Here is a 25,937-nt window from a genome sequence, read left to right as displayed (position 1 = left end):
TGTTCGCATCTGCTCATGTGGTCTAGGTAACTGTGCTCACTCTGGAAGTGGTCAGAGAGGGAAAACAAAAAGAAACCAAATCTCAGAGAGATTCATGCACTTTTTCATGACCAGAGTAAGATTTGGGCTCCTCCTGGAGTCTTTGCTGCAGAATTCTTATTCCCATGGGCCTGATGGAGTGGGGGTGGCCTGCTTCCTTGTTGCCCCCCATCTCATCCTGTGCCAGACCCTGTCAGACACAGAGAGGCCTAAGAGCCTCAACACTTATTGTGCCAGTGAGAAATCTGCCAAAGGCCTCAGAGATCTTTCTATATTAAAATTTCTTCTCTTTATCTCTTTCACATACAAATTTAAGTGCTCTTTTCCCCCTCTTTAAATCACTTTTGTGCTGTTTAACCTCTTTACCCTGATTTTTTTCTCCCTCTTTTCTTGCTCTTTTTATGGTAGTTTCCAGCTAATGGATCACCTGGATAAGATTGCCCCTGGCTTTATGAGAGTAACAATTAGTGCTCACCCTGAGAAGGTGGCTGCTCTGTTGCTTGGCAGCCTTGGTAGAGAGGATGGATTGGGCCCATCTCTTTTCATTTGAAAGTTGGCTATTGATTAGCATGGATGCCAATTTACCGCCCCGGCCCTTGACAGCCCCTCTTGATCACATTATGGTATAAATTTTCAAGATTGTATTACATTGGCTCAGGAGAATTCAGGAGTGAAAAATGTGGCAAAGTTTAAAAAAAAAAACCTCACAAGAAAATGAGTATTGCTTCCATTATATTATATATATATTCTAGGTAATAATAAACATGGTTGCACCTGAGTATGGTCTGAAAGAAACTCTGTGTGTGTGTGTGTGTGTGTGTGTGTGTGTGTGTGTGTGTGTGTGAAGCTGGGTTAGTCATGCATGAGGCATGGGGAAATCTAGCAACAGGTTTTAAAGTATTTTCATCTTTGGTTTATTCCTTTTAGGATTGATTTTTAAGGAGAAAGCTTGATTTTAGGGAAAGGTCAGACTGTTGGGTATATTGCTATGGCAGGGCCCTTATAGTCTCAGCTTTGAGAGGGATGAAGAAGGGAGGGATTCGAGGTGGCTGAGGAGGAGATGTTGGCCACCATGGGCTGGCTGATGCTAATTTTGTGGGACAGATGGTATATATGCAGACCATTAGGTGTTTAATAATATGAGGTCATTCTTTTTTCTTTTAAATACGTTTATTGAGGTACAATTTGTGTGCTATAAAATTTACCCCTTTAAATGTACAATTTGATGGGTTTTATTGTATTTTCAGTTTTTCAGCCACCACTATCATCTAAATTTTAAAACATTTCTATCACTTAAAAAAGAAATGTGCCCATTACCAGTCACTCTCCACTCCCCTATACTCTGACCACTAATCTACTTGCTATATATAGATTTTGCTACTTTGATCACTTTATATAAATGGAATCATGTAGTACACATTGTGTCTGGCTTCTTTCACATAGTAAGGTGGTTTAAGATTCACCATGTTGGGGCATCTATCAGTACTTGTTTTTACTGCTAAATAACATTCCATTGTGTAGATATGCCCATGTTGTATGTCCATTCATCAGTTGATGGACATGTGGGTTATTTCTAGCTTTTGACTAGCGTGGATAATGCTGCTATGGACATTTTTGTGTATAAATCTTTGTGTGGACATGTTTTCATTTCTCATGGGGTAGAAATGGAGAAATGGAATTGCAAGTTGATATGATTCCTCTGTGTTTAACATTTAAGCAATATCCAAACTGTTTTCTAAAGTAGCTGCATCATTTTACAATCCCACCAGCAGTAAAGATTCCTTTGTCTACATCCTCTTCAGCAGTGGTTATTATCCGTCTTTTGATTTAGTGGAGGTGTAGTGGCATCGCATTGAGGTTTTGATTTGAATTTCTCATTTCCCTAATGGTTAATAAGGTTGAACATCTTTTTGTGTGCCTTTTGCCCATTCATATATTTCCTTTGAAAAATGTCTATTCAGAGCCTTTGTCTTATTTTTTTATATTGGGTTATTTTGCAGTTGTCATTGTTACTGAGTAGGAAGAGTTCTGTATATCTTCTGGGTGTAAATCCCTTTTCAGACATGATTGGTCAGTAATTTCTCCTGGTCAGCAAGTTCTCTTTTCACTTTCTGAATAGTGTCATCTGAATCATGGAAATTTTATTTTTCAAGAGGTCTAATGTATCAATTTTCTTTTATAGCCATGCTTTTGATGTCATCTCTAACAAATCATTATCTAACCCAAGGTCATGAAGATTTACTCCTATATATTCTTCTAAGAGTTTTGTAGTTTTAATTTTGATTTTTCGGTATATGATCCATTACAAGTTAAGAATTCTTTAATTATCTGTAGAGGTCCATCCAAACTTTCTATCTCCTAGGAAGTGAGGCTGTCCAATTTCCAATGTAGTCAGTCCTCTTTTCCATCTTAAACCTCATCAGTATGGCTTGTACTTTCTGCATTTCTATTAGCATTCTGGTCTTCTGAGCCTATACTAGAATCACCCATTAAGTTTTACTTTCCTTTATGCTTTGAAAATGAATGAAAAATTATGTTTTAAGAACTCAGGTAAGTTCCACTTACACAAATGTCCAAACTTTAAAACTGAACTGCATGCATTTGCCTCTGTGTGTGTGTAAAATGGTGCTGCTGCTGTGGAGAATGGTATGGTGGTTCCTCCTCAAACAAATATTGTATTACTATCCAATCCCACAATTCCATTTCTAGATGTAGACACCCCCTGCACCCCCTAAAAAGCAGGAACTGAAAGAGATTTTTTTTAAAAATAGATATTTGTACACCTATATTCATGGTAGCATGATTCGCAGCAGTCAAAAGATAGACACATATCCATCAGTGGATGGATGGATAAACAAAATATAGTGCATACTTACAGTGGAACATTATTCAGAAAAGGAATGAAAATCTAACACATGTTGCAACATGGATGAAATGTGAGGACATTATTCTAGGTAAAAGAAAGGGCACATATTATATGATTCTACTTACATGAAATACATAAAGTAACTAGGCAAGTAGAGTGGTGGTGCTTGGGGTTGTGGGAAAATGGGGGCAGAATTTCAGTTTGGTGGGGATGAAAAAGTTCTAGAGATGGCTGTTGGTGAGGTTCCATAATGGGAAAATACTTCATGCTGCAAAACTGTACACTTAACATGGTTAATGTGGCAAATGTTATGCATATTTTACTACAATAGAAATTGTGAATTGTTTTATCTTACCTTGGTGATTTTATTCCCTTTTAGATTCAGGAAAGTAGGGTATAAAATATCATCTTATGTTGTTCCAGTTCTGGACAGTTAATCAGTGTTAATGTTTTCTTTCCTTTTTTTCTTTCCAATGTTGCTTGTTCTAAGAAAACAACCCAAAATCATGTTCCCTTGGACAAACACACCTTTTCTATAACAAAACAGTAAACTCTCTTTGAAAGTTTATCTACTCTCTTATTGTTAAGCCACAAAGAAGCTGTTTTGACAGGAGGTTTGCACTAACAATTAGACTTGCTCTCAGAGTATTTGGGGTACACTCAGGGCTTTGTGGCCCTCACACTTTGGAGATGTTATCCTTCCTGATATCTGCCCAAGTTTTCTTTCTCAAGTAGCCCCCAATGAAAAGTCAACCTCAGAATGCCTGTGATGCCCAAAGTGAGAACTTTGCATCTTCTTTGTGGCATGGAAAAGTACCACCCTCTCCACCCTGGTGTTACTGAAACACTGAAAGCAGGTAGCGCCAGGGAGCAAAATGACAACCAGATTGCCAGGACTTACCTGTCAAGATCCCCTTCTCCTTTTGAGCCAGGTATTATTAGAACCAAACCATTTAGCTTATAATCTTTTCATTTATGATGTGACTATTTTCCTTTCATACATCGTATGTCTTTTTCTGTGGTTGTCTATGAGTAATTCTCTTATATCTCTTCAGATATCTACTAAAAAAGCACACTTATAAAGTGTTCTTTGATTTGAAGGAAGTAGTCCTTTTTCCTTAGTCTTATAATGCCTCAATTCTTACAAACTTTAAGAACCAAATATGTATACATATGAATTTTTTTTATTGTCATGTAGCTTTTCCTGTGATCACATGCCACCAGGATTTGGAGGAGAGTGAGGAAGAAGAAGTTAGCTTTCAACTTGGAAAATAGAAAAGTCAGTGCCTAATAGATGATACTTTTTATGTGTAGAAAACCTCTAATCAAATCTGTTCTAAGAGATGATTTGCCAAGGATGAAGGATGAAATTTATACAGCCAAGGTGTATTTTCACTGGAAGATATCACTAAATCATTACTAGGAAGAGAAGTTTAGACTCAACTCAGTACATTGTTGTATTGATCATGAACTGATGGTGCTATGGCTGACCAAAGAAAAGGAGAATTTAATAGTATTTGTCAGTGTGCCTTAAAAACTTGCAAGGGAAAGAGAACTCTAAACTGGTTATATGAATAAAAGGATCTCTAGAAGTAGGACAGAAGCTTAGCTGGTATATACCAGTATGGCCTTCCTGGTTGTTTATGGCCATTATCTTTGATCTCTTGGGCATCTTTTTTTAGATGGTTTGGCATCTCTTCTAATTATAATTAGCCAGGGGTTAGGCACCACCTGGTGTTGAATACTTTGACAAACATTCCTACTGGAGGTATTCCTCAGTCATTTAAAACTATCTAACTTTATACCAAGATTAAATTAAAAACTAATTTTCCATCGTAGTAAAATATATGTAACAAAATTTTCATTATTATTAGTCAGTTTTACATTACTCTGACAAAATGTTTGAGATAAACAACTTCAGAGAAGGATAAATTTATTTTGGCTCATAGTTCCAGTGCTTTCAGTCCATGGTTGTTTGGCTTCATTACTTCAGCAGCACAGTACATCATGGCATTGTGTGCATAATGGAGTCCGACTGTTTACCTCATAGTGACCAGGAAGCAAAGAGAGAGAGGAAGGGTCTGGGGGTCCCAATGGCCCCTTTCAAGGACATGCCCCCAATGAGCTAATTCCCTCCCACTAAGCCCCCTGTCTGAAATGTTTCATTACCTCCCAGTAGCACTACAGACTGGCTATCTTTGGCATATGGGTCTCTGGGGGACATTTAAGAGCCAAACCATATCAACCAATTTAATTGGTTTTTTTAAGTGTTACAGTGAATATTGTTAAGTGCATCTACATTTGTGTAGCCATCACCACTGTCCATTTCTAGAATTTGTTTATTGTCCTAAACAGAGACTCCATATTCAATTATAGCTCCCTATCATTCTTTCCCCTTCATCCTTTCTCCCATCCTCTGGTAACTTTCATTTAATTTGCCTACTCTAGGTACCTAATATAACTGGAATAATGTAATACTTTTGAAAAACAGTGTTATTTTTTTATAAACTATTTACTTAATCATCTTAATAGGAAAGGTAGCAGAATACAACAATTACTAACAGGGCATTATGTAAAATTGTGGATGTGTAACCGACATGATTCTGCAATCTGCATTTGGGGTAAAATTGGGAGTTCATAACCCACTTCAATCTAATGTATGAAATATGATATGTCAAGAGTTTTGTAATGTTGTGAACAACCAATACAAAAATAAAAATAAAAAAATAAAAATAAATCATCTTAATAATTATCTTAAGATTTCATTAAATTGTGAACTTATTATTATTAGCACCAAAATATAATTAAAATGTTGTATACAAAATGAATTTTAAATAGATACAAGAATAAATGTAAGAAAAAATTTAAGTGCATAAGAAAATGTAGGTGATTATGTGATTAATGATTGGAGACATTTCTAAACTTCAATGAATGGAAGTAGTCACAAAAGAAAATATAGACAGATTTAGCTACATAAAGATTAAATTGTGTAGCAGAAAACATCTGGAATTGATAGATAAAAGGTAAAAAAATGTAAAAATTACAACAAAAGATTGATATTTTTAACTCTTTAATGCAAATTCCTAAGGTAAACAATAAGACCAGTTTGTAAAAGGTGAAACAGAAATGGTTAGCAAATATATAAAAAAATAAAATTTGCAAGTCAACTTTTCAAGTAATCAGATTAAAATTGAAGCATTGAGGTACCAATTTTCATCCATCTTAGCAAATATTTTTAAAAATGTGATAATCTTTCATATAATGGTGGGTGAATTAATAAAAATATTTTGGAAAGCAGTATGATGAACTTTGAAATTATTCTTACTTTTTGACCTAGTAATTTTTCTAAGAATCTGTCTTAAGGGAATAATTATAACTACATGAATTAATGCATAAAAATAATTCCTGAAGCATTATTTACAATTATAAAGAATCAGTAAGGGGCTACATGTTCAGCATTATGGAAATGTTTAAATAAATTGTGATCAGTTCATCTGATCAAATACTGTGTGGCCATTTAAAATGACATTTATTTATCAGGGACGTGCTCATGATGTAATCCATGCTAAGTGGGGGGACAAATGTAAATTACATATGGAGTAAGTCCTAAACAATTACATGTTATTTTTTTTATTGTTGGTTGTTCAAAACATTACATAGTTCTTGACATATCATGTTTCACATTTTGATTCAAGTGGGTTATGAACTCCCATTTATACCCCGTATACAGATTGCAGAATCACATCAGTTACACTTCCATTGAGTCCTAAACAATTAAATTCACAGGAAAAAAGCAAATGAATATTTTCTAAAATATTAGAAGAGAATACATGGCTGCCAGTCTTCTCTAGTAAGCTGTGTTTCACAAATGGCATAAATAAGTTTAAGCAAACATTTATTCTTTTGGTTCATTTTGTAAAAATTGGATTCTTACATATTGTTTTTAGGAATTTCTCTATTTTATAAAACATCTATGAGAAGTTGCAGTTTCAATACCCTGTATTCTGCTAAATGGTCATCAATACTGATGACTTTTAAAAACAATATAACAGTCTAGAAGAGTGGGAAAGATTATGCTTATTGTAGGTGTGTATTAGTCAGCTTTCCATCACTATTATAAACTATCTAAGACAATCAACTTACAAAGATGAAAGGTTTATTTTGGCTCATATTGGAGGTTCTGCTCCATGGTCATCTTGCTTTGGGCCTGTGGCAAGGCAGCATATCCTGGTGGGAACTTGTGGCAGAACAAAACTATCCACATCATAAGCCAGGGAGCAAAGGGAAAGAAGAGGCAGGGGTCCTACAACCACTTCTGATGGCATGCTCCCAAGGATCTAACAGTCTCTGACCAGGCCTCACCTCCTATAGGTTCTACTATCTCCCAATAGTACCACCCAGAGGATCAAATCTTTAACACAGAGGCCTTTGAAGGACATTCACCATCCAAACAACAGCAAGGTACCTGCAGAACTCACAGTACCTCCTTCCTTCTTAGGGAGAAGGGACAAAAGATAAGTCGCCAGCAGGAGTAGAGCATGTGAACCACACCTTTAGTATAGTTGACTTCTGAATATCACCATGTTTACTAAGCTCACAGTCAATTATTTTTGTAAATAAGAGAGCTTATGTTTTAGCTCTTAAATCCTTTTATTTCTAAATGCCATATTTCTTTTCTCATTTCAGGGATGCAGTAATAGCATATATTAAGAGCTTATGAAGAGCCAGGTCCTGCCCTAAGCACTCTGTGTATTATATCATTTACTATTTACATCAATCCACTGAGGAAGGTGATATTACTATCCTTAATTTTTAAATGAGGAAACTGAGGTATGGAGAAGTCAAGTTAGTGGAGAAGCACATGTTTGAACCCAGGTAATCTGAGTGCAGAGTTTATCCACCACTGGGACAAGTTCATTGACCATTTATCTGTGGTTTATGAATGAATCACCTCAGGCACAGATGGGCCCAGGTTGCCATCTGATGAAGCATCTGGCAAATCAATGGCAAAGAAAGACCTTGGAGTAGAGATACAGGGGTGCCCATTTACCTTGTGAGGAACTGGACTAAGTGGAGCTAGAAAGTTATATCTGCGTTCCAAAGTTTCTTTTTTGCTTTCCAAATAGTGTTCATGAATTTTCCATGGACTTTCAAGAAGAATGTTCATTCAAATAAAACAAAGGTGATTGTTAAAGCCATCCATGTAGGATGCTGGGCATTTGAATTTCAAATGAAAGTTAATTTATAGGAAGATGATGAGGCATTTTATTCCAAATCAAGTCTCAATCTTCCCTTCTTGCCTCATTGCTGCTCCAATTTAGTGTTGGAGAAGGCCAGTTCCTCTTTGTTATAGCAAATGCATTTTTAAAATCCATCCCTTGTTTGGAATGAACTTGATTTCATTTTATGTAGATGGCTTGATGCAGAAGGCAGTTATAGATAGCAGCCATCTTTGAGCAGGTTGCATGGGTTTAAAGTTGCATGGACTTTGATAAAATAGTGACCCTGCAAACTTAGTGCATGGAAACATAAGAATGCTTTGCTTTTCATTTTTGAATCTGACATTCAGCTTTATAGTATTAACACAGTTTAATTGACTCCAATTAAAACATTGGCCCTAGCTCCTGAATAAACAGAAAAATAAAGATGCTTGTAATTAAGCATTGGTGTTTTCTTGAAGAACCTATAATTGCTATAATAGAAATATCAGTAATTTTCTCTGTATGGTGTGTGCATTTGTTGGAAGAGCATTGTAGTTTGTAACAATTGTTTGACCGAGGTTACTGTATAGTCCAAATATAATATATAAGGCTCTGAGGCATTTAGCATATGGAGAAAAATTTAAAAGGGACTAGTTTGCAAAGGTAACTACTTGGGAGGCCTTAATAATTGTTACTTTTTATGGGCTCTGCTAGGATTTCAATATGGGAGCCAACAGGACCTTGGGAGGATTCTTTTACAGTCTTCCTTTAAAAAGCCACTAGTTTTCCTCTACAGTGGCATTTGGGATATTTCCCGCCCCCATAGATTTCCTTTCTCCACGTGCAATCTCATTCACTGTTACCTATTAAAATGGTCGTGTGTTCAGGAGCATTGTTGCCTGTTATAAACGTGGGCTGGTGGTATCTTCAGATTATGCTTGTAGGTAATGTTTGGCACTACCTCCAAGGTGGGAATAACATTTCTTTGCTGTGCCTTAGTCTCACCATCACTTAAGTGGGGAGTGTGTTGTGCCAGCAACTTTGCTCCCATCTGGCATTTCGAGATGTGCTGTGGGGTTGCAGATTGCATATTGCTTGAGTTCCTTGGGGCACAAGGTCCCATCAAAGTGAGCTTATGGCTTTTCAGGACTAGGGGGTGGGGCATCTGCAGTCACACCTTTTAGATCTTTGCCTTTAGTTTTCTCAGAATAGGACACCTTCCACATCAGTCTGGATCTTCTTTGAGGTCCTCTTCTGAGCTGGGAGAGGAGGCAGGGCTCTGTGGTGTCCTGGGGAATGTTCATTGTCTTACCATGCTACTTTGTGGGAATGGGGGGACGTCCCATTACTTATGGCCCTTTCCTGGGACCTGAGTGCATTTATGAGGTCCCTCAGGATATCTTTTTGTGGAAGGAGGGTTACAGAACTATTTGTTTCTAGTGTTCCTTTGTCTGGTTTTTAAGGCTTTGTGCATAGATTCAAAACAATGGTTAGATATTGCCTCTGTAGGAAGAGCCTCTTTTTGGTCATTGATATTTACAATATAATGATCCTTTTGTCTCCTCCTCTGCAACTACTCTGTGACTAAATCTTACACATTCCCACTTTGCAGTGATCAGGATGCCAGTGTGTTTTTTAGCCTTCTTCCTAGTCTCCATATGTCCATTTCCTTTCCATTTCTAATGGTCCTGAAAACAATCTAATACTTTTTTTCTTTTTTTTTTTAGAGAAAGAATTTTTAATATTTATTTTCTAGTTTTCGGCAGACACAATCTTTGTATGTGGTGCTGAGGATCAAACCCGGACCACACACATGCCAGGTGAGCGTGCTACCACTTGAGCCACATCCCCAGCCCTCTAATACTTTTTTTCAAGCATAGTTCATTTAGTCTCACTAATCTGCTTAAAAACCTTCACTACTTTCAGCTGAAAATGGTGACCTCAGTGTAAATCGATGCCCCCTCTACCTCCTACCCACCTTCCTACGTTCTTACTGCCTACCTACATACTAGGCTCCAGACCAATCTTAAGCTTACTTTGGATTCTCTTGGAAGACTTGTTGAAACACATATTGCCAGGTTTACCCTCAGAGTAGGTCTGGGATGGACCTGGAAACTTTCATTTCTAACAGGTTCCCAGGGATTCTGGAGAAACACTGCTGTAGCCAGATGAGTTACTTGTGCTTGAAGAGGCCTCAGAAATCTCCCTTGAATATTTTAAATGCTGCTGCTACTGTGTGTGTGTGTGTGTGTGTGTGTGTGTGTGTGTGTGAGAGAGAGAGAGAGAGAGAGAGAGAGAGAGAGATTGCATGTGTGCTGGGGACTGATCCTGGGTGGGGACTGATCCTGGGGCCTTGTGTAGAGGACAAGCCCTCTGCAGTGAACCACACCCCTGGCCCAGTGCTTCTTCCTTTATTTTGGGTAATCTCCTTGATTCATTGTACCCATCAAAATCCCACACATCCATTAGAGTATTTCCCACTGACACTGTTTTGAGCATATGATTGCCAGTCCCACCAAATGACTCAACACACTCCCCATTGACCAGCCAGAGTTCTGTTATTTCATCAGAGCCTCCATGTTCTGGAGTTGTTTATATTTCATCTTATTCCTCCCTTCTCTTCAAGGAAAAAAGGCATATAGAACTCCTTCAGTGCTTGGTGATAGGAATTCTATTTCTATTTGATTCTGTTCTGCATTTCACCATTCTGGCAAGTGGTTTGAGATTCTCAGAGGGCAAGGATTATATCTTATTCATATTGGAATATTTGGCAGCACCTGAGTAATTCCTTGCCCACAGTAGGCCCATAATAAATATTTGTTGAATGAACAGTAAGCTTAAATACTCAAGATGTTACAGGCCTCAGATATAAAGAGAAAGCCCCATATAGCCTTCTTGCTTGTATTGCTGTAATTCTCTTATAAACTGTGGGCCTGTAGAAGAACATGAATTATTTTTAATGAACTTGTGTGTGGCATAGTTTAAACCTCTTTATTATTCTTCAACACTTAGCCTTGAGTAGTCTCCATCAGCTAGCAAGATGTGAGGAGGGGCTGGACATGGCACATCCCCAGGTTATTGCTTTTCCAGAGATGAGCATTTTGAAGCCGACAGTGAAAGCCGTCTTTTATTTTATCTCAGTATAATTAAGACAAGTGTGTTCACACGTGTGCACATACACACACTCTTCAGAAGTCTCTTAGGGCCAGTGATAGTGGCTGTGTAATTAATTGCCCATCAGAAAGACTCAGAAGCAGGGACCAGCAAGGGAGAAAAGTTCTCTTTTTTTCAAGGATTTATTTTTGTACTTGATTGAAAATACGTATAAGGCGTGGGGGTGCAACTAGTGGTAGAGGGCTTGCCAGCATGTGAGGTACTTGGGGTTCAATCCCCAGCACTGCAAAAACAAAACAAAAACAAGAAACAAAAAAATTCTAAGAGTAGCACATGCTCAATGAAAATAATGAAAACGGTACAGAAGTGCATAGAGTCAAAGTTGAAGTACCCCTGAGGAAGTTTATTTATATAATTTAGTGATATGTAGGCATGTTTTGACATTTGAATATCCCCAAAGTAGAGTAAATGGCATTTACAATATAGCTAACAATCAGCCACAGTGCTATTACTCAGAAAAATGAATGTATGCTTTTTATGGCGACCTGAAAATTCTTAGCGCTCCTGTATATACCTGAACTTCCCCAGTCTGCTTCAGTTTCACGTGTGAGTATTTTCCAAGCCCAAGCCAGCCCTCTCTTAAGTCATGACTTCAATTAAACTGTAAGGGAGTAAAAGCTGAGGGATGAGGCTAGGAGTGTAGGTCGGTAATAGAGTGTGTACTTAGCCTGCACAATGCTCTGCATTTTATCACAGCACTTCCCCCAATCCCAGCCACAAAAAAAAAAATTGTTAAGGAGTGAGATCTGTTTCCTCCCTCTTTCTTCATCAGATACACTGTAGCTTACTGTATACTACCACACTCAGATACTGCTGCAGGAAGACAGTGATGAGCAAAAGAGACCTAATACTTGCCTTTGGGAGGTTCAAGTCAGTACACCAGAGTCATTGCAATCTCTGAAACCAGTCTGCCTGAGTTCAAATCCCAGATCAGGCACTCACTAAGCTCTGTGACCTCAGAGAAGTTACTTATGTCTCTGGGCCTGTGTTTTTCTAGTGAAATGGGAATGATGAAAGTACCTATCTCAAAGGATATTATAGGGATTAAAATAAATAATGTATGTAAAGCGATTAGAGCAGAGCCTGATGTTTGGTGTTCAATATATGTTAGTCATTATTTATAACAAGGAAACAGACACTAAACAAATAATAACAAATACATACAAAGTTATAAATTAAATAAGATCTGTAAAGAAGAAAGGATGCTATGAGAGTGTAACTAGGGGTTCTAATTTAGACTGAGAGGTCAAGGAATCCTGATTTGCAGCTGGAAGGGTACCCATGTGTCAGGGAGGGGTGAGGAGAGAGAGTACGTGAGCTGACCTGAAACTGGAGTCTCAAGGAGGGGTCACATTAAACAGGGCCTGGGGGCATCTGCGTCCACTTCATTCATTTTAGACCAGAGGAAACTAAGGCCCAGAAAGTTTGCTTTATCCAGGTCACCAGGCAGGTGCAAAGCTGAGGCAAGACAGGTTCCTTTGTACCTTTTATCCTGGCTCAGAAGTTCTTCACCCTTAATCTATCATCACTTTCAGTTCCTATCAGATGCAGTACATGTCCTTAGACTCTGCCTGATAATAGGGTGGTAGAGTCTCACACAAAAGAGGGCAGAGTGTATATATTATATACTTCCCATCAACACATGCCTGCACATGTGTACTTCCCTCTGTCCTCCCTTCCTTCTTTCCTTCTTTGGGAGTAGTAGAGCTTAGAGATGCATGTTGGATGGTAGTAGATTGCTTAATAGGGAATAATTAAGGCTATTGTTTCTAGATTTAAATAATCTGACCAATGTGCTTCTTCATTCATGTGTCTGTCCATCCATCTCTCTGTCCACCTGGACTTCTGTCCATCATCCATATATACATACATCCATACATCCACCTATCCCTCCCTCCATCCATCCATCCATCCATCCATCCATCCATCCATCCATCCATCTGTTTGTAAATCCATCTACCCACCTTCCCACTTGGTTCATCACTTATTCATACCATCCACAAGTATTTATTGAAAGGCATCATTGAATCAAGCATTTGCACTAGGTATATTTGTTTGATGGTCAACCAAACCAACCCAACTTCTGCCCTCATGCTGTTTTTGGTCTATCAGTGATAAATTAGCATGACTGCACTTGATATGTGCTGTCACCATATTAAGGGGTTCAAAAAATATGCAAGATGGATCTAACACCCAAAAGGAATGCTTATTCTTTTGATTCTTCAGGATGTTTCTTTACTGGCTTATTTATTTTTAATTTCCAAGATGGGGACAGTGATATTCCCACATCTCATTTCTCTCCTAAATCTGATTTTCACAGATGCTCAGTGAAGGATAGGGAGCTATTGCAGCTGCACATTGCATACAAAGAGGAATGGGATTTCATGAACCATTTTTTATTTCCCTTCTGGTCTCTTGAGTCTGGTTGATTTTGTCTAGAGCCTTGATAACCTCCTAGACAAAATATTTAAATCTTCTGCTACTCTAGGGACTTTGAGGAAGGAATATTTTGGCTGAAATCCTTAATATTTTGGAATATCGTTAATGGAGGGGTTAAACAGCAGATGTTATTCGAAACAATCTCTATCCCAAGGGAATGTGTCAATATCCTTGTATTTGGAAATGTCATGCATACTCATCAGTTTCTCCAGCCTCCCAATTCTGTATTTCATTCCCCTTCGAGGAAAACCTCTACTTTCTTCCTTTTGCCTCTGTTTTCCTTGACATATATTTTTGTCTGGGTTTTCAGAAAAGGATTAAAAAATAGTTACTGTAAATGAGTGAAAGAGGTTGGAATTGTTATTATTTTCTCTTCCAGGGACACTTGACTTTTCATAGAGATCAAAACTTTAATGCAAAGGAATGACTCTAATTGTTGAATTTCAGATGAAGGCAGGACTGATTCAGGGATAGTAGGATTTTCCAGATATTTTGAAATTATAATGTAGAGGAATATGTATAACAATGGGTACATGGGTGAGGCTGTAGTGGAGCACATTTTCCAGATGGACTAAAGGCCATCCTTCTACCTGTGATTCTATTCTTGATAAATGTATTAGTTTTTGTTGTTGAAGTTTATTAATGCACACCATGTGCTGATATCATCTCTTTAATAATCATGAGAAGGAGGTAATGTTATCTTCATTTTACACATTAGACAGCTGAAGAGGACAGCAGCCATGTTCAAGGTCACACAGCTGAGATTTAGATTTGATTCCGAAGTCTGGTTTGTGGGTCTGGATCATCTGCTTGGGTGAAGCATAGTCTCCATAATCCCCATGGCCTCACCTCCTGACTTTTAAGCTATTACAAGTTAAACACACTAATATGTCAGGTCGGTTCCACTTTGAAATAGCATAGTAGTCATCATGTGGATGACCTAAGCTCCATATAAAACAATCGCAATAATAGAGCAAGTAAAGTTATCTGCCTGAAGACTTATTATTATTTTTTAATATATATTTTTAGTTGTAGTTGGACACAATACATTTATTTTATTTATTTATTGTTATGTGGTGCTGAGGATCGAACCCAGTGCATCACATGTGCTAGGTGAGTGTTCTATGGCAGAGCCACAACCCCAGCCCCCTGAAGACTCATATATTAGGTTGCAGAGATCTTTTTAATGTCTGTGAGGAGTTGTTGCTGGGTTCTGAATTCTTGCTATTTTCATATTCTTCCCATTTGTTTTTAACCTCCAGCCCTGCCATGGATTATTCTGTGGCCTCTGAATTCAGAAAGGCTATTAACCACCTGGATAATTGAACCTTTATAACTTTTAAGATAACCACCTAGAGGCAGTGGATAACTACAATAAAGGGCTTGTATTTCTAGTTCTTAGAGCTGTGCTCTAACATAAACCCAGCTTTCCACTTCCTTAGTTTCACAACCTGAAGAAATCAAAGCTAAACATTACCAGAAGACATTATGTACTATTTAAGCATGTTCTAGAATGGAAACAAGCCTCCTTTCTCGTGTCCTGTGGGGGTAAGGGGATCTATTTCTAATTTTGCCCTGCCTCTATAGGAGTTTTTAAAAAACAAAAACAAAACAAAACAAAAAAACAGGGAAAATTTTTTACCCCTAGTGATTCTGCACCATAGGGGTTTGATTGTATCTGAGGAGGCTCTATCTTTCAGGGAGAAGGTTTTTATTTCCTGTTGCAGTTTTAAAGTTGCCCTTGTTAAGGGTGATGCTCTTTCCCTAGTCAGCTTGAATATTGAAAGGCGGGAGGCGTGTTGGTCTATGTTATGTTGGCCTTGGGGCATTAGAATTACAGAGCAGCTTTATTTAGGATTTCTAGACAAGCCATATGCACTCAATTATCCCATTTTCAACGACTTGGCCCTTTGTATCACAACTCTCTCAACCCCCACCCCAGTTCTTCCACTTGCTGTTATTGCCAACATCCAGAAAGACCCCGGAAGTGCTATTGTTAGGGAAAGTTCAAATTTACATCTCTGGTCCTTTGCAGCATAACCCTCTGTCCTCAATGTAGAACCCTCCTGCTTTGTGCATCATCTTTGCCTTAACTGAGTTTGTCCCAAGAAAATGGCTGCAAAGTTAATTTACACCAGAGTCACAGATTAATAAAGTTTTGTGGAAAGAACACAGGCTTTAAAGTCAGGGAGATCTAAATCCAGATCCTGGTCTACTTTTTTGAACTTGGAAAAAGTTACTGAATATCCCAATCCTCAGTCAATGAAAATGGATTGAGGTTACAAAGAATCAAATTAGTGTGTCTGTATGGAAATTGGGCAGAATAGTAGTTAATTCATTCCCATGGGATGGTTTATGACTCAGAGATGTTTAATACCTTTAAAACCTGATTTCCCCCTACCTTGACTTTTCCCAGAGGTTTGTACTCAACATTTATGATCATCCAATAGGGTTACATGATGTGTATATTTGAATTTCACCTGTGCAAATGCCCTAAAAGGGAACAGATTTCTGCTGTTATAATAGACCACAGGGCAGATATCCGTGGTTGTGTGTGGGTTGCATTATAGCTGCATTTTTCTACTTCTGAAGATTTTCTTGACTCTCTTTCATGTTGGATCAGGAATTGGATTTTTGTTTATTGGCCAAGGGTCTCTCTGTGTTTCCCTGGATGCCCACAAAGTTACATGTTCATTCTACCTCAGCCTCCTGAGCAGCTGGGATTACAGCTGTATGCCACATCAGGATGTGGACTTCTTATATCATGTATGATATGTGCTCCCTCCTGTCTCCTCCCTGGAGGTGCCTCAGGAGACCACCTTTCTCAGGAGTCCAGCTCTGTGTCCATACCTCCTGACTGGACATCTCTTCCCTTTTATTCCTACGAATCTGAACATTTTCTGAAGGTTTTGTGGTCACATTTGTATTCCAGTAGGTGAAACAGAGGAGGATCTGTGCTGCCATTTGAACTTAGGTTCATGTGGCCAAAAGCTTTAGGACAAAGGTCACTTGAGAATTGATGTCAACTGGATATTCTTGCACATAGTTAGGACTTGGATATAGTTCCCTAGGAAAATGTTAACCCCCAGATTGTTCATGCCAGTGTGCAAGCTGCTTACAGAAAGTCAGCAATTAGTTCACATCTTTGCACAGAGATGTGTTAGGTTCATTCTGGGTGTTCTCCTATAATCACTGTCACACATGGTACAGGGAATTGTGAGGCAGGAAAATAATTAGTGTGAACATGGTAAGGAGCTCTCATGAGAATGTGGAAGTTGTGTCAGGCCCAGGATGAAGGAACAAATAGAAAGAACACTGGGACTTCCTGTATGATAATAATTCACATATGAAATATTCTAGATTGATCACTAAGAATAAATGTTAGACAGCTTTGCATTACTGTAACAAACATCAGAGACAAGGGAACTTATAAGGAGGAAAGGTTTATTTTGGCTCATCGTTTTAGTCTTTGTCATTTGGTTCTATTGCTTTGGGCCTGTGGCAGTACAGTGTACCATGGTGGGAACATGTGGCAGAGGGAACTGCTCACTGCACGTTGACTGGGAAAGCAGAGCTTGGCTAGGGCTAGGGTCTCAATAACTCTTCAAGGGATGCCCCAGTGACCCAACTTACTTCCACTAGGCCCCACCTCCCCAAAATGCCACAGGCTGTGACCAATCTTTTACACATGGGCCTTTGGGAAACATTTCACATCTGAATTATAACATCCACATCTGGTCCTCCTAGAGTGCTTGCCTAGCATGGGAGAGAGTCCCTGAGCTCCATCCCCAGCAAAATAAAAATAAATAAGTAAAAAAGAAACATTGTATACTCCAACCCTGACAGGGGGCCTTCCATTTCTTATGCTTTTTCTGTCTTTTAGAATAGTTTGTTCTGTCTTTTTCCTGAAAAGAAGGGTCAGCACACTCTTACCTTCCAAGGAGCCCTCGTGGAGTTCAGGCATGGAAGCAACTGCCCAGAGCAGACCTAAAGCCGAGATGAAGGAATCGGGACAAGAGGATTGGAGGCAAAGATGGGGCACAAGGGCTAGAAGACAGGGTCTGTTTCCCTTCTATTCTAGATGTAGGACCCTCCAAGTCCATACAATCTTTTATCATCAGGAAGCATTAATGTAAAAGTGTATGTGCATGTGGCCCTGAGCCAGAACCCTTTGATCAGCCCTCCCTTGCTCCTTATTTAGGATGATGAAAGATGTGAAGCCTTAACTTTTTAGGTTCCAATTGACTGCAGAATTTCCTGATTGAGGCTGGAGCCTGGGGCTACCTCAAGGTAATAATAACATAGTTGTCATCTCTGGAAGGTATATTTTTCTAAAATTTCTGCATAAGTAGACTCCCATTGTTATGTTCATGGCTCTTTCCATGACATTGTCTTCTTCTCAAAAGGATCAGAAACTGAAATTTTGTTGACAGGAAAATCTGTTTCATAGGAAGAAAGGACATAGATGGAACCTAACATTTAAGTTTGTAATTTTGTGGAAACCTGATGAAAGGGAGGATTCTTTGAGACTCACTTTTCATTGGCTGCAAGTCTCAGGTATACCTGGATTCATACCAGTTGGTGCACACTTCAGTGTCTCCAATTCCTAAGTCCTCTGTTCTCTTTTATGAGTGTCTGGAACGGGAGTGTCCTAGATGTACTTACACCCAGAACATTCTTCTCTTTACAGTGATTTGTAGTCTCCTAACCTACCCCTCCACACTGGGGACTGAACATAGGGCTATGTGCATGCTAGGCAAGCACTTAACCATTGAGTCACATCCCTAGCCCCTGTGCATTTTTCTTGCTGGAAATTGGTACATCTTCTGCCTCCCTTGCTGACAGGCTTCCAAAAATTGAGTCTGAGTTAGAAATCAGAATTTCTATTTGGGAGCACATTTTCATTTCATAGTCTCAGTGAACAGGGGATTGACTTGCTATTGTCCATGCATCACATGGCAGCTAATGTCTTGTATTAAGGAAAGAGAATACCCCATCAAGGGCCCACTCTTTAATCTTCTTTGTAGAGCAAAAAAGATTAAAGATTATTAAGCACAAGTGGTCACAAGACCATTTAGCATTCACACCAATGCTTATCTGTCATTTAATTCTAAGCCAAGTATAATATGTTTTTGCTGCCTGGTAGAATTCCAAAAACAAGTTATATTTGAACAGAGTTGAGTAGCAACTGAAAAGGAATTTTAAGAGAGAAGTCTTTTCTCTATCCATGAATGCATGTTCCTTCTATGGTTCTATTAAAATAGCACCACTTTACTGAATTAACAAAAGTTGTTCTCCTTCCTGTTGTCAAAGGTCATTCTGAATCTTATCTAGCCTCTGAAACTAAAGTGGAAAGGATATCTTTGATATTGGTGTCTATGGATTTACTGTAATATTTGGACATGAAAATGAACATTTTTATTTCCTTCAGTTTCTGGTTTGTTTTTTCCTTGTGTTTATCTTTTGGGTCCAGAAATCCTAAAACACTGAAGATGGTCAGGCACTGTGGCACACATCTGAATCTCAGGAGGTTGAGACAATAAGATCACAAGTTTAAGATCAGCCTCAGCAAATTAGAGAGATCCTGTCTCAAAATAAAATATAAACTGGGATGGGGATGTAGCTCAGTGGTAAAGTGCCCTGGGGTTCAATCCCCAGTACTACAGAAAAAGAAAAAAAATATGAAGATGAGTCAGATGTCATCTTGTCTTAGGAAGTACATGGTCTATTGGGAATATGGTGAGATAATGTAAGTGTTTTGCCTGGCTGTTTGGTTTTGTTGTTCTATCTTCCTTTTATGCTTTTTTTAAAAAATATTTTTTAGTTGTAGACAGACACAATACCTTTATTTTCTTTATTTATTTTTATGTGGTGCTGAGGATTGAACCCAGTGTCTCACATGTGCCAGGCAAGTGCAGTACCACTGAGCCACAACCCAAGCCCAATTTTATTATTCTTTTTTTTACTTTTATTTGTTTTCCCTTTTATTCTTTTCTTAATTTTTTTTTACAGATAGCTTTAATCCTATTTTTTAAGGATTTTTCAGATTCTCTCAGAGTTCATAATAGGTTTCTGTCCTTCATTCACTCTCACACTGAGTTTAAAATCAATAATTTATTTTCCAAATGTCAATCATATTCTTTCACATGATTTTTAGGTTCAGGAACCCTAAAACATATGTTGATAAGCCAGATGAAGGTGTGTCCTGAAGAAGCACATGGTTTATTGGAAATGCAGGAATATGGGGAGGTAATGCAAGTACACGAATGGCAACAGTAGAAGATGGAATGTGGTAGGTGGTAGAAAAGAAATGCTGAGCAACAAAATGAAGGTATTGGGGTTTAAAACAAGCATCACATCTAATGATGGGCTGATTGAGGAAGGCTTCAATGAAGGAGGTGACATTAAAGTTGAGCCATTGAGAACTGGCAGGATTATGTATTCTTTTCTCTTTAAATCTTGATCTTTAACCCTTTTCTTACATTTCCCTGACTTTTCCCAGACTAAAACTCTCCACCTGCTGTGGATACCCTTGTTTGTCTCTGTCTATGGTAGAAGGTGACCACTTATTTGGTTTATTCTTTGTGTTGATGGCAGCACTCAATGAAGTCGCTGAGTACTTCAAGGGCCTGGCTGCTTGGTGACCAGTCAGGTACTTCCTAGCCAGCAGCTCCAGTGTCACAGGGTCCAAATAATCTCACTTCACTGGGATACTATGAGGCTATTTGGAAGAACTTGTGGGAAGCACATTCATTTCCTGAGATCAACGCTGCTTTTTTCCTGAAAATGTCATTTGGGGACTAGGGAGGCATTGGTTGTAGTCACATGGCAGGTGCCCCTCTGCAGGGTCAGGAAAAAACTTCATTCACTCATATCTTATTGCCTTCCCTTCCTTTCTTGTCATTGAGGCCAGTGCCTTGGGACCAGGTTCCATCCCCTTTTGGATGCCCCAAGCCTAGCATAAAGCCTGGCACAAAGCTGTGAATTAGTGAATTAGTAAATGAATGAATGGATGAGTAAGTGAGTGAACTAACAGATGGGATGAATCCTCCAGGGAAAGAAAAACCTCCACAGACTTTCAGAAATGGAAACAGACTCTTTCTTCACAGATAAAGAGGAACTATTATTGTTCATTAGGTAATTTGAAAATATGTCTTATGGTTTCATTATTTAGAATGATATGATTTAGGCATGACCTAATCTTTCTTTCAAGGATTTGCATTAAAGGAGTCAGAACCTCTAGACCCCAACATTTTAGTTGCATTACCCATTGTTTCTTTAAGAGAAAATGAGAAAGACCTTCTTTTGAATTCCTTTTTTTTTCTGGTGCTGGCTGACATAATCCAGTGTCTCGCACTTGCCAGGTAGAGCTTTTTCACAGAGCAACACTACTAGCACCTGTCATTCCATTTTTATTGGAATGACTTTTTTAATGAAAAAAAAGAGCAGAACTCCAAACCACCCAACATCATATTGATATCTTACAAAGAAAAACCACCATTTCTTTAAATGAAGCTCCTTGCAAGACCTTCTGTAACAAAAAGAGGAACAGGAGAAAGATCTTGCAATTATGTTCACACATAAGGTAAACTGGGAAAGAGACTAACCATCCCTCTATCCCATGCTACCCCTCCCATCTTCCAGCAGTCCCAAAGGACAAAAGGCAATTCAGATTGCAGAATATTATTTCTGTTGCCGTAGCACCAAACTATTAAAAACAAAACTGCCCCTCAAGGCAAAACATTTCATTTATTTTCCTTTGAATGACTAACTTTTTTATTAAGATGAACTAAGTGGCTACATCTAGATGGTACACCGGCAAGAAAAATATATTTATTGTAGCCTTTTGGAATGCCTGCTTTATGCTCTCTGGAATTATCTTTGGATTTTAAATAAAGAAGAGCTGATTTTCCTGGAAGTCAGTATCACTTAGCTCTGCCATGTGTCCTGTCCTCTGTGACCTTGATTGTTTTGCCGACTGGATCTTTGGGGACTGGATCAAGTTGTTGAAACATTTAGCAGGTTTATCCATCTTCAAGGAAGACTGCATTTCTGCCTCCACTCTGACTACACTTTTAAGTGTTTAGTATGAAATCATTTAGTTTTTGCCTTCTTTCATATTTGAGACTACAGTATTAATGCATCTGTTCAGGGGGCTTGCAGTGAATAGGTAACAAATTGAGAGTCCCCATTTGTTTTCTTCTGACCCAGCCCCATAAGCATCACACCCTGGGAAAAGAATTTGTTCCAGCAAGGAGATCTTATTGCTGTCTGCTCCTCTTGGGACAGAGAAGTGATGTCTAATTCTTCTCTGATTGAGGTGCCATTTGCTCTGAACTGATAGAACTTGAAAGGAAAAAAAAGGTGTTAATGATTAAAATGACGACAATTAAAAACCTGCACCAAACTTAGCAGCAAAATGGAGAAAATCATGCATGGAGGAGAGATGAAAAAAATATAATAAAAAGTCCCCTGTAGAATTTGGACAACACATTTTTTGGGGGTGATATCTTTCATTTGAATGCATCACATATATTATATCTGGTGTGTTATCTATTACCTACCAAGAATCCAGAATGCTTGCCTGGTAAAGATGATTAATTCTGTTCTTCAGATGAGGAAACTGAAGCTCAGTGTAGCTTTATGACTTTCCCAAGGATACACACTTAATATTGACAATGGTCATAGCCACTGGCACCTACATAGGGGTCTGTCTACAGTTTAGCATATGCATATCCTTGCAATAAGCAGAGGGTCCTGTTTATATAGCTTACAAAGTGAGTTGAGACCTTCCACCTGTAGTGTGTAATATTGTGATCATTATATTTTATGTAATGCATAACTTCTGAATTTAGGGTTCTATATTATAGTTTCTTTTTAAAGATGAAAACTTATGTTTTAAAGTACTGTCATCAGGTGTTTTCCCAAAAGATCTAAAATTGGCATACTATATAAAGCAACATAGCCACATCAATGTTTATAGCAGCACAATTTACAATATCCAAATTATGGAATTTACCCAGTTGAGCCCATCAATAGATGAATGGATTAAGAAATTATGGTGTGTATATATACATATATATATATGTATATATATACACAATGAAGTTCTATTCAGCCATTAAAAAGAATGATATCATGGTGTTCACTGGTAAATGGATGGAAGTGGAGAATATCGAGCTAAGTGAAATAAGCCAAATTCAGAAACTTAAAGGTGGAATGTTTTATCTCATATGCGGAAGCTAGAGTAAAATAAAGGAAAGGGGAAGGGAAGGATAAGATTACATAAGGAACAAGTCAAATGCATTAATTAATAGAAAATCTAAAGGAAGTCTAGTGTAGTAGAGGCAGGTGGGGAAGGAACAGAAGGGAAAAGGGTGAAGGAAGGGGGATCATGAACTGAAATTGACTTCATGCATGAATGAGTTTTTTGGGATGAACCCAACTACTATTACAACCATAAAGCTCTATTAAAAAAATCCAAGTTGTATGCCACTTACAAGCCTATATTTATAAATTTGAGAGAGTACAATAAAGAAAACTATTTAAGAAATAGATACTGATTTCTTTATCAAAAAGGGTTTTAAATAATGAATTAAATATACAATTTGTTTAGGCTGTATTTTTTATACTACATGTGTTGATATGTAGTAATTCTTGAACCAGGTTAAAATAATAAATTATTTAAATACTGTAAAATTTTTCATCTGAATATATCTAGTTTTTTGTTAGAAAACTTCAAATAAAAAAATTCTTGGTCACAATAAAAATAAGTAAAGTATTGTTATCAGAGGTCTCACCTATTCAAAGACTATCCAAATCGAGATTCTGCCATACATTTTAACCTAGCATAAAAATATTTAGGGTCTTAGTATGTTCTTATGAACTGTTGAAATAAGATGAAATCTCATGTATATATTTATATATTTTTTTTCTTTTTTTAATTTTTCCTATTTTACATTCTGAATTTCTTCCCCATATTCAGAATGGCCAATGGAAAGAGAGAAGGTGAAGAAAGCTGCTGATCACTGTCGTCAGATCTTAAATTATGTAAATCAGGCTGTCAAGGAGGCAGAAAACAAACAGGTAAAAAGGAAAAGCAAGAAGATAAGGATGGCATTGAAAGAATATTAAATTCATATTACCTAGGATCTGTGAAATAATTGAAATTATCATTACATGATTGATGGGCAAGGACATTTGTTAGCTTTACATCTATACATGTAGTATGTGAGTCCAGATTTTTTTTTTTAAGTACTAGAGATTGAACCCAGGAGTGTTTTACCACTGAGCTACATCCCAAGCATTTTTTTATTTTTTTTATTTTGAGACACATTCTTGCCAAGATCCTTTGCCAAGGATCTTCCAGTGTTGCTGAGGCTGGCCTCAAACTTGTAATTTTTCTTTCTCAGCCTCCTGAGTCACTGGGATTATAGGCATGTGCCATCACTCCCAGAAGTTCAGATCAACTTGTTATATCAGAGTTGTATTTGACTCTTTTGAACATCTCTTGCTGTTTGTTTATTCATTTATCTATTCTGTGGAACATACACTGTAGGCTGGGAGCAAGTCTAGAGGGAATAAGAAATTGAGCACAATAACTCTCCACATTGAACTTTTATCTAGTAGAATTAAAAGGCATTTGACAGATTATAGTACAAGCATTTTGAGTCAGTATTGGTAACTGTATGAAGGAGAATTTAAGGATACTATCAGTAAGTATCTCACTAGGAGGCCTAACCTTGTTTTGAGATGTTAGAATGACTTTCAGAAAAAGTTCCCTAGAGGAATTGAAGTTTGAATCAAGTTTGGAAGGATGAGTAGAAATGAGTCAAAACAACATGGAAAGGGACAACCTACAGGTATAGAGAGCAAGCAGTATGTGTGACATACAAAGCAAGTCCAGTCTGTTTGAGTAACAACTGTTAGATCAATGTGGATCGTGCCTATAAAGTAGTGAGAGTTCTATAAAATGAGGTAAGGTAGGCCAGAGGCAAACAACAGAGGGTTCTTTCAACCATTTTAAAGTGTTTGATTTTTATTCCAAGAACAATAGGAATTTATTATAGACATGAAGACCTTGGAGGTGTATAGATTTTTACTGGGAGGTTTCATTCATACTCCTATGTGGAGGGTGGGTTGAAAGAGGTAGGTTTTAAGTGAGAGATACAAGTTAGGGGTCTGACCATAGTCCAGAATAACTGATGGTGGCTCTGAGAGAGACAGGAATTGGAGGAATATTTAGGAGATGAAATTGGCAGGATTTGGTGATTGATTCAGAGAAAGATTTGAGGAGAGGCTATGTCAAGAATAAACACAGGTTTCTGGCTTGCATATGTGGATGGTCAGGAGGAGTGGAGATAGATCTGAGGAGGTGGAGAGATGCAGTAATTAGTTACCTATGTGGGTCCACCTTTAAGAGGACTATACTGAAGATAAATTTTCAGATTGTGAATATACAGAGGCTAATTGAACCCATGGAAATGAGTGTAATATCTTAGGAGCTAAGTATGGTGACAGCTTTGTTGGTGAGGCTGTAGAACAACAGTGTAGGTACTTTCTAATGTATTGTTTGGAGGGTAAAAAGATAAAACCTAAGGGAAATTTGGAAATATTTATCTAAATTAAATGCACATACCCTTTGACCCATTTCAAGAGAAATGAAGGTGTATGCCTACAAACAGACTTACCAGAATGTTTATGGCAGCTTTATTCATAACAACTAAGAATTCATCAGATGGAGAGTGGATAAACCAACTGTGGTGCAGTCATAAAATAGAATACTGCCAGGGGATAAAAAGGAGTGAATCTCACATTAAGCTGATTGGAAAGAAAACAAACACAAAGGAATACTTATATATAAATAACTATTTATATAAACTTCTAAGAGGCCAAATTAATCTATAGTAGGAAAAGTATCAGAAAAATGGGAATGTGGAGGTTAACTGGGAAGAAGTAAAAGGAAACTTTCTGGGGTGATGGTAATATTTCATATCTTGATAGGAGTTTGAATTGCATGGGTATATGCATTTATCAAATATTATGTAAAGATACACTTAAAATATGTGCACTTCACCTTATTAAATTTTACTTAAAGAACTCTACACAGATATTGAACTTCTGTTTATGAAATGCATGCTGCAGTATTTAGGAGAGGTGTATACTTAGATCTATGATTTCGAGATGCATCCAAAAGACAAAATGGATTGATTTGATAG

At 37.8% G+C, this 25,937-nt stretch overlaps 1 protein-coding gene across 1 annotated transcript in view; it reads left to right on the top strand.

The window, feature by feature from the left end:
* LOC308640252 (rho guanine nucleotide exchange factor 12-like) overlaps nucleotides 1-25,937 on the top strand; it is a gene marked incomplete at its 3' end in the record, with an annotated part of 56,339 nt that overhangs the window by 21,574 nt on the left and 8,828 nt on the right. The window contains exon 3 of the mRNA XM_081312223.1: nucleotides 23,705-23,805. Within this exon, the coding sequence (XP_081168349.1) occupies nucleotides 23,713-23,805 (93 nt within the window). The 5' untranslated portion in view covers nucleotides 23,705-23,712. The remainder of the gene's footprint in view (nucleotides 1-23,704; nucleotides 23,806-25,937) is intronic.

This window comes from Spermophilus citellus (assembly GCF_964194105.1).
Source record: "Spermophilus citellus genome assembly, contig: SCAFFOLD_91, whole genome shotgun sequence".
Classification (NCBI taxonomy): Eukaryota; Metazoa; Chordata; class Mammalia; order Rodentia; family Sciuridae; genus Spermophilus; species Spermophilus citellus.
This window is presented reverse-complemented; position numbering and strand designations above follow the sequence as displayed.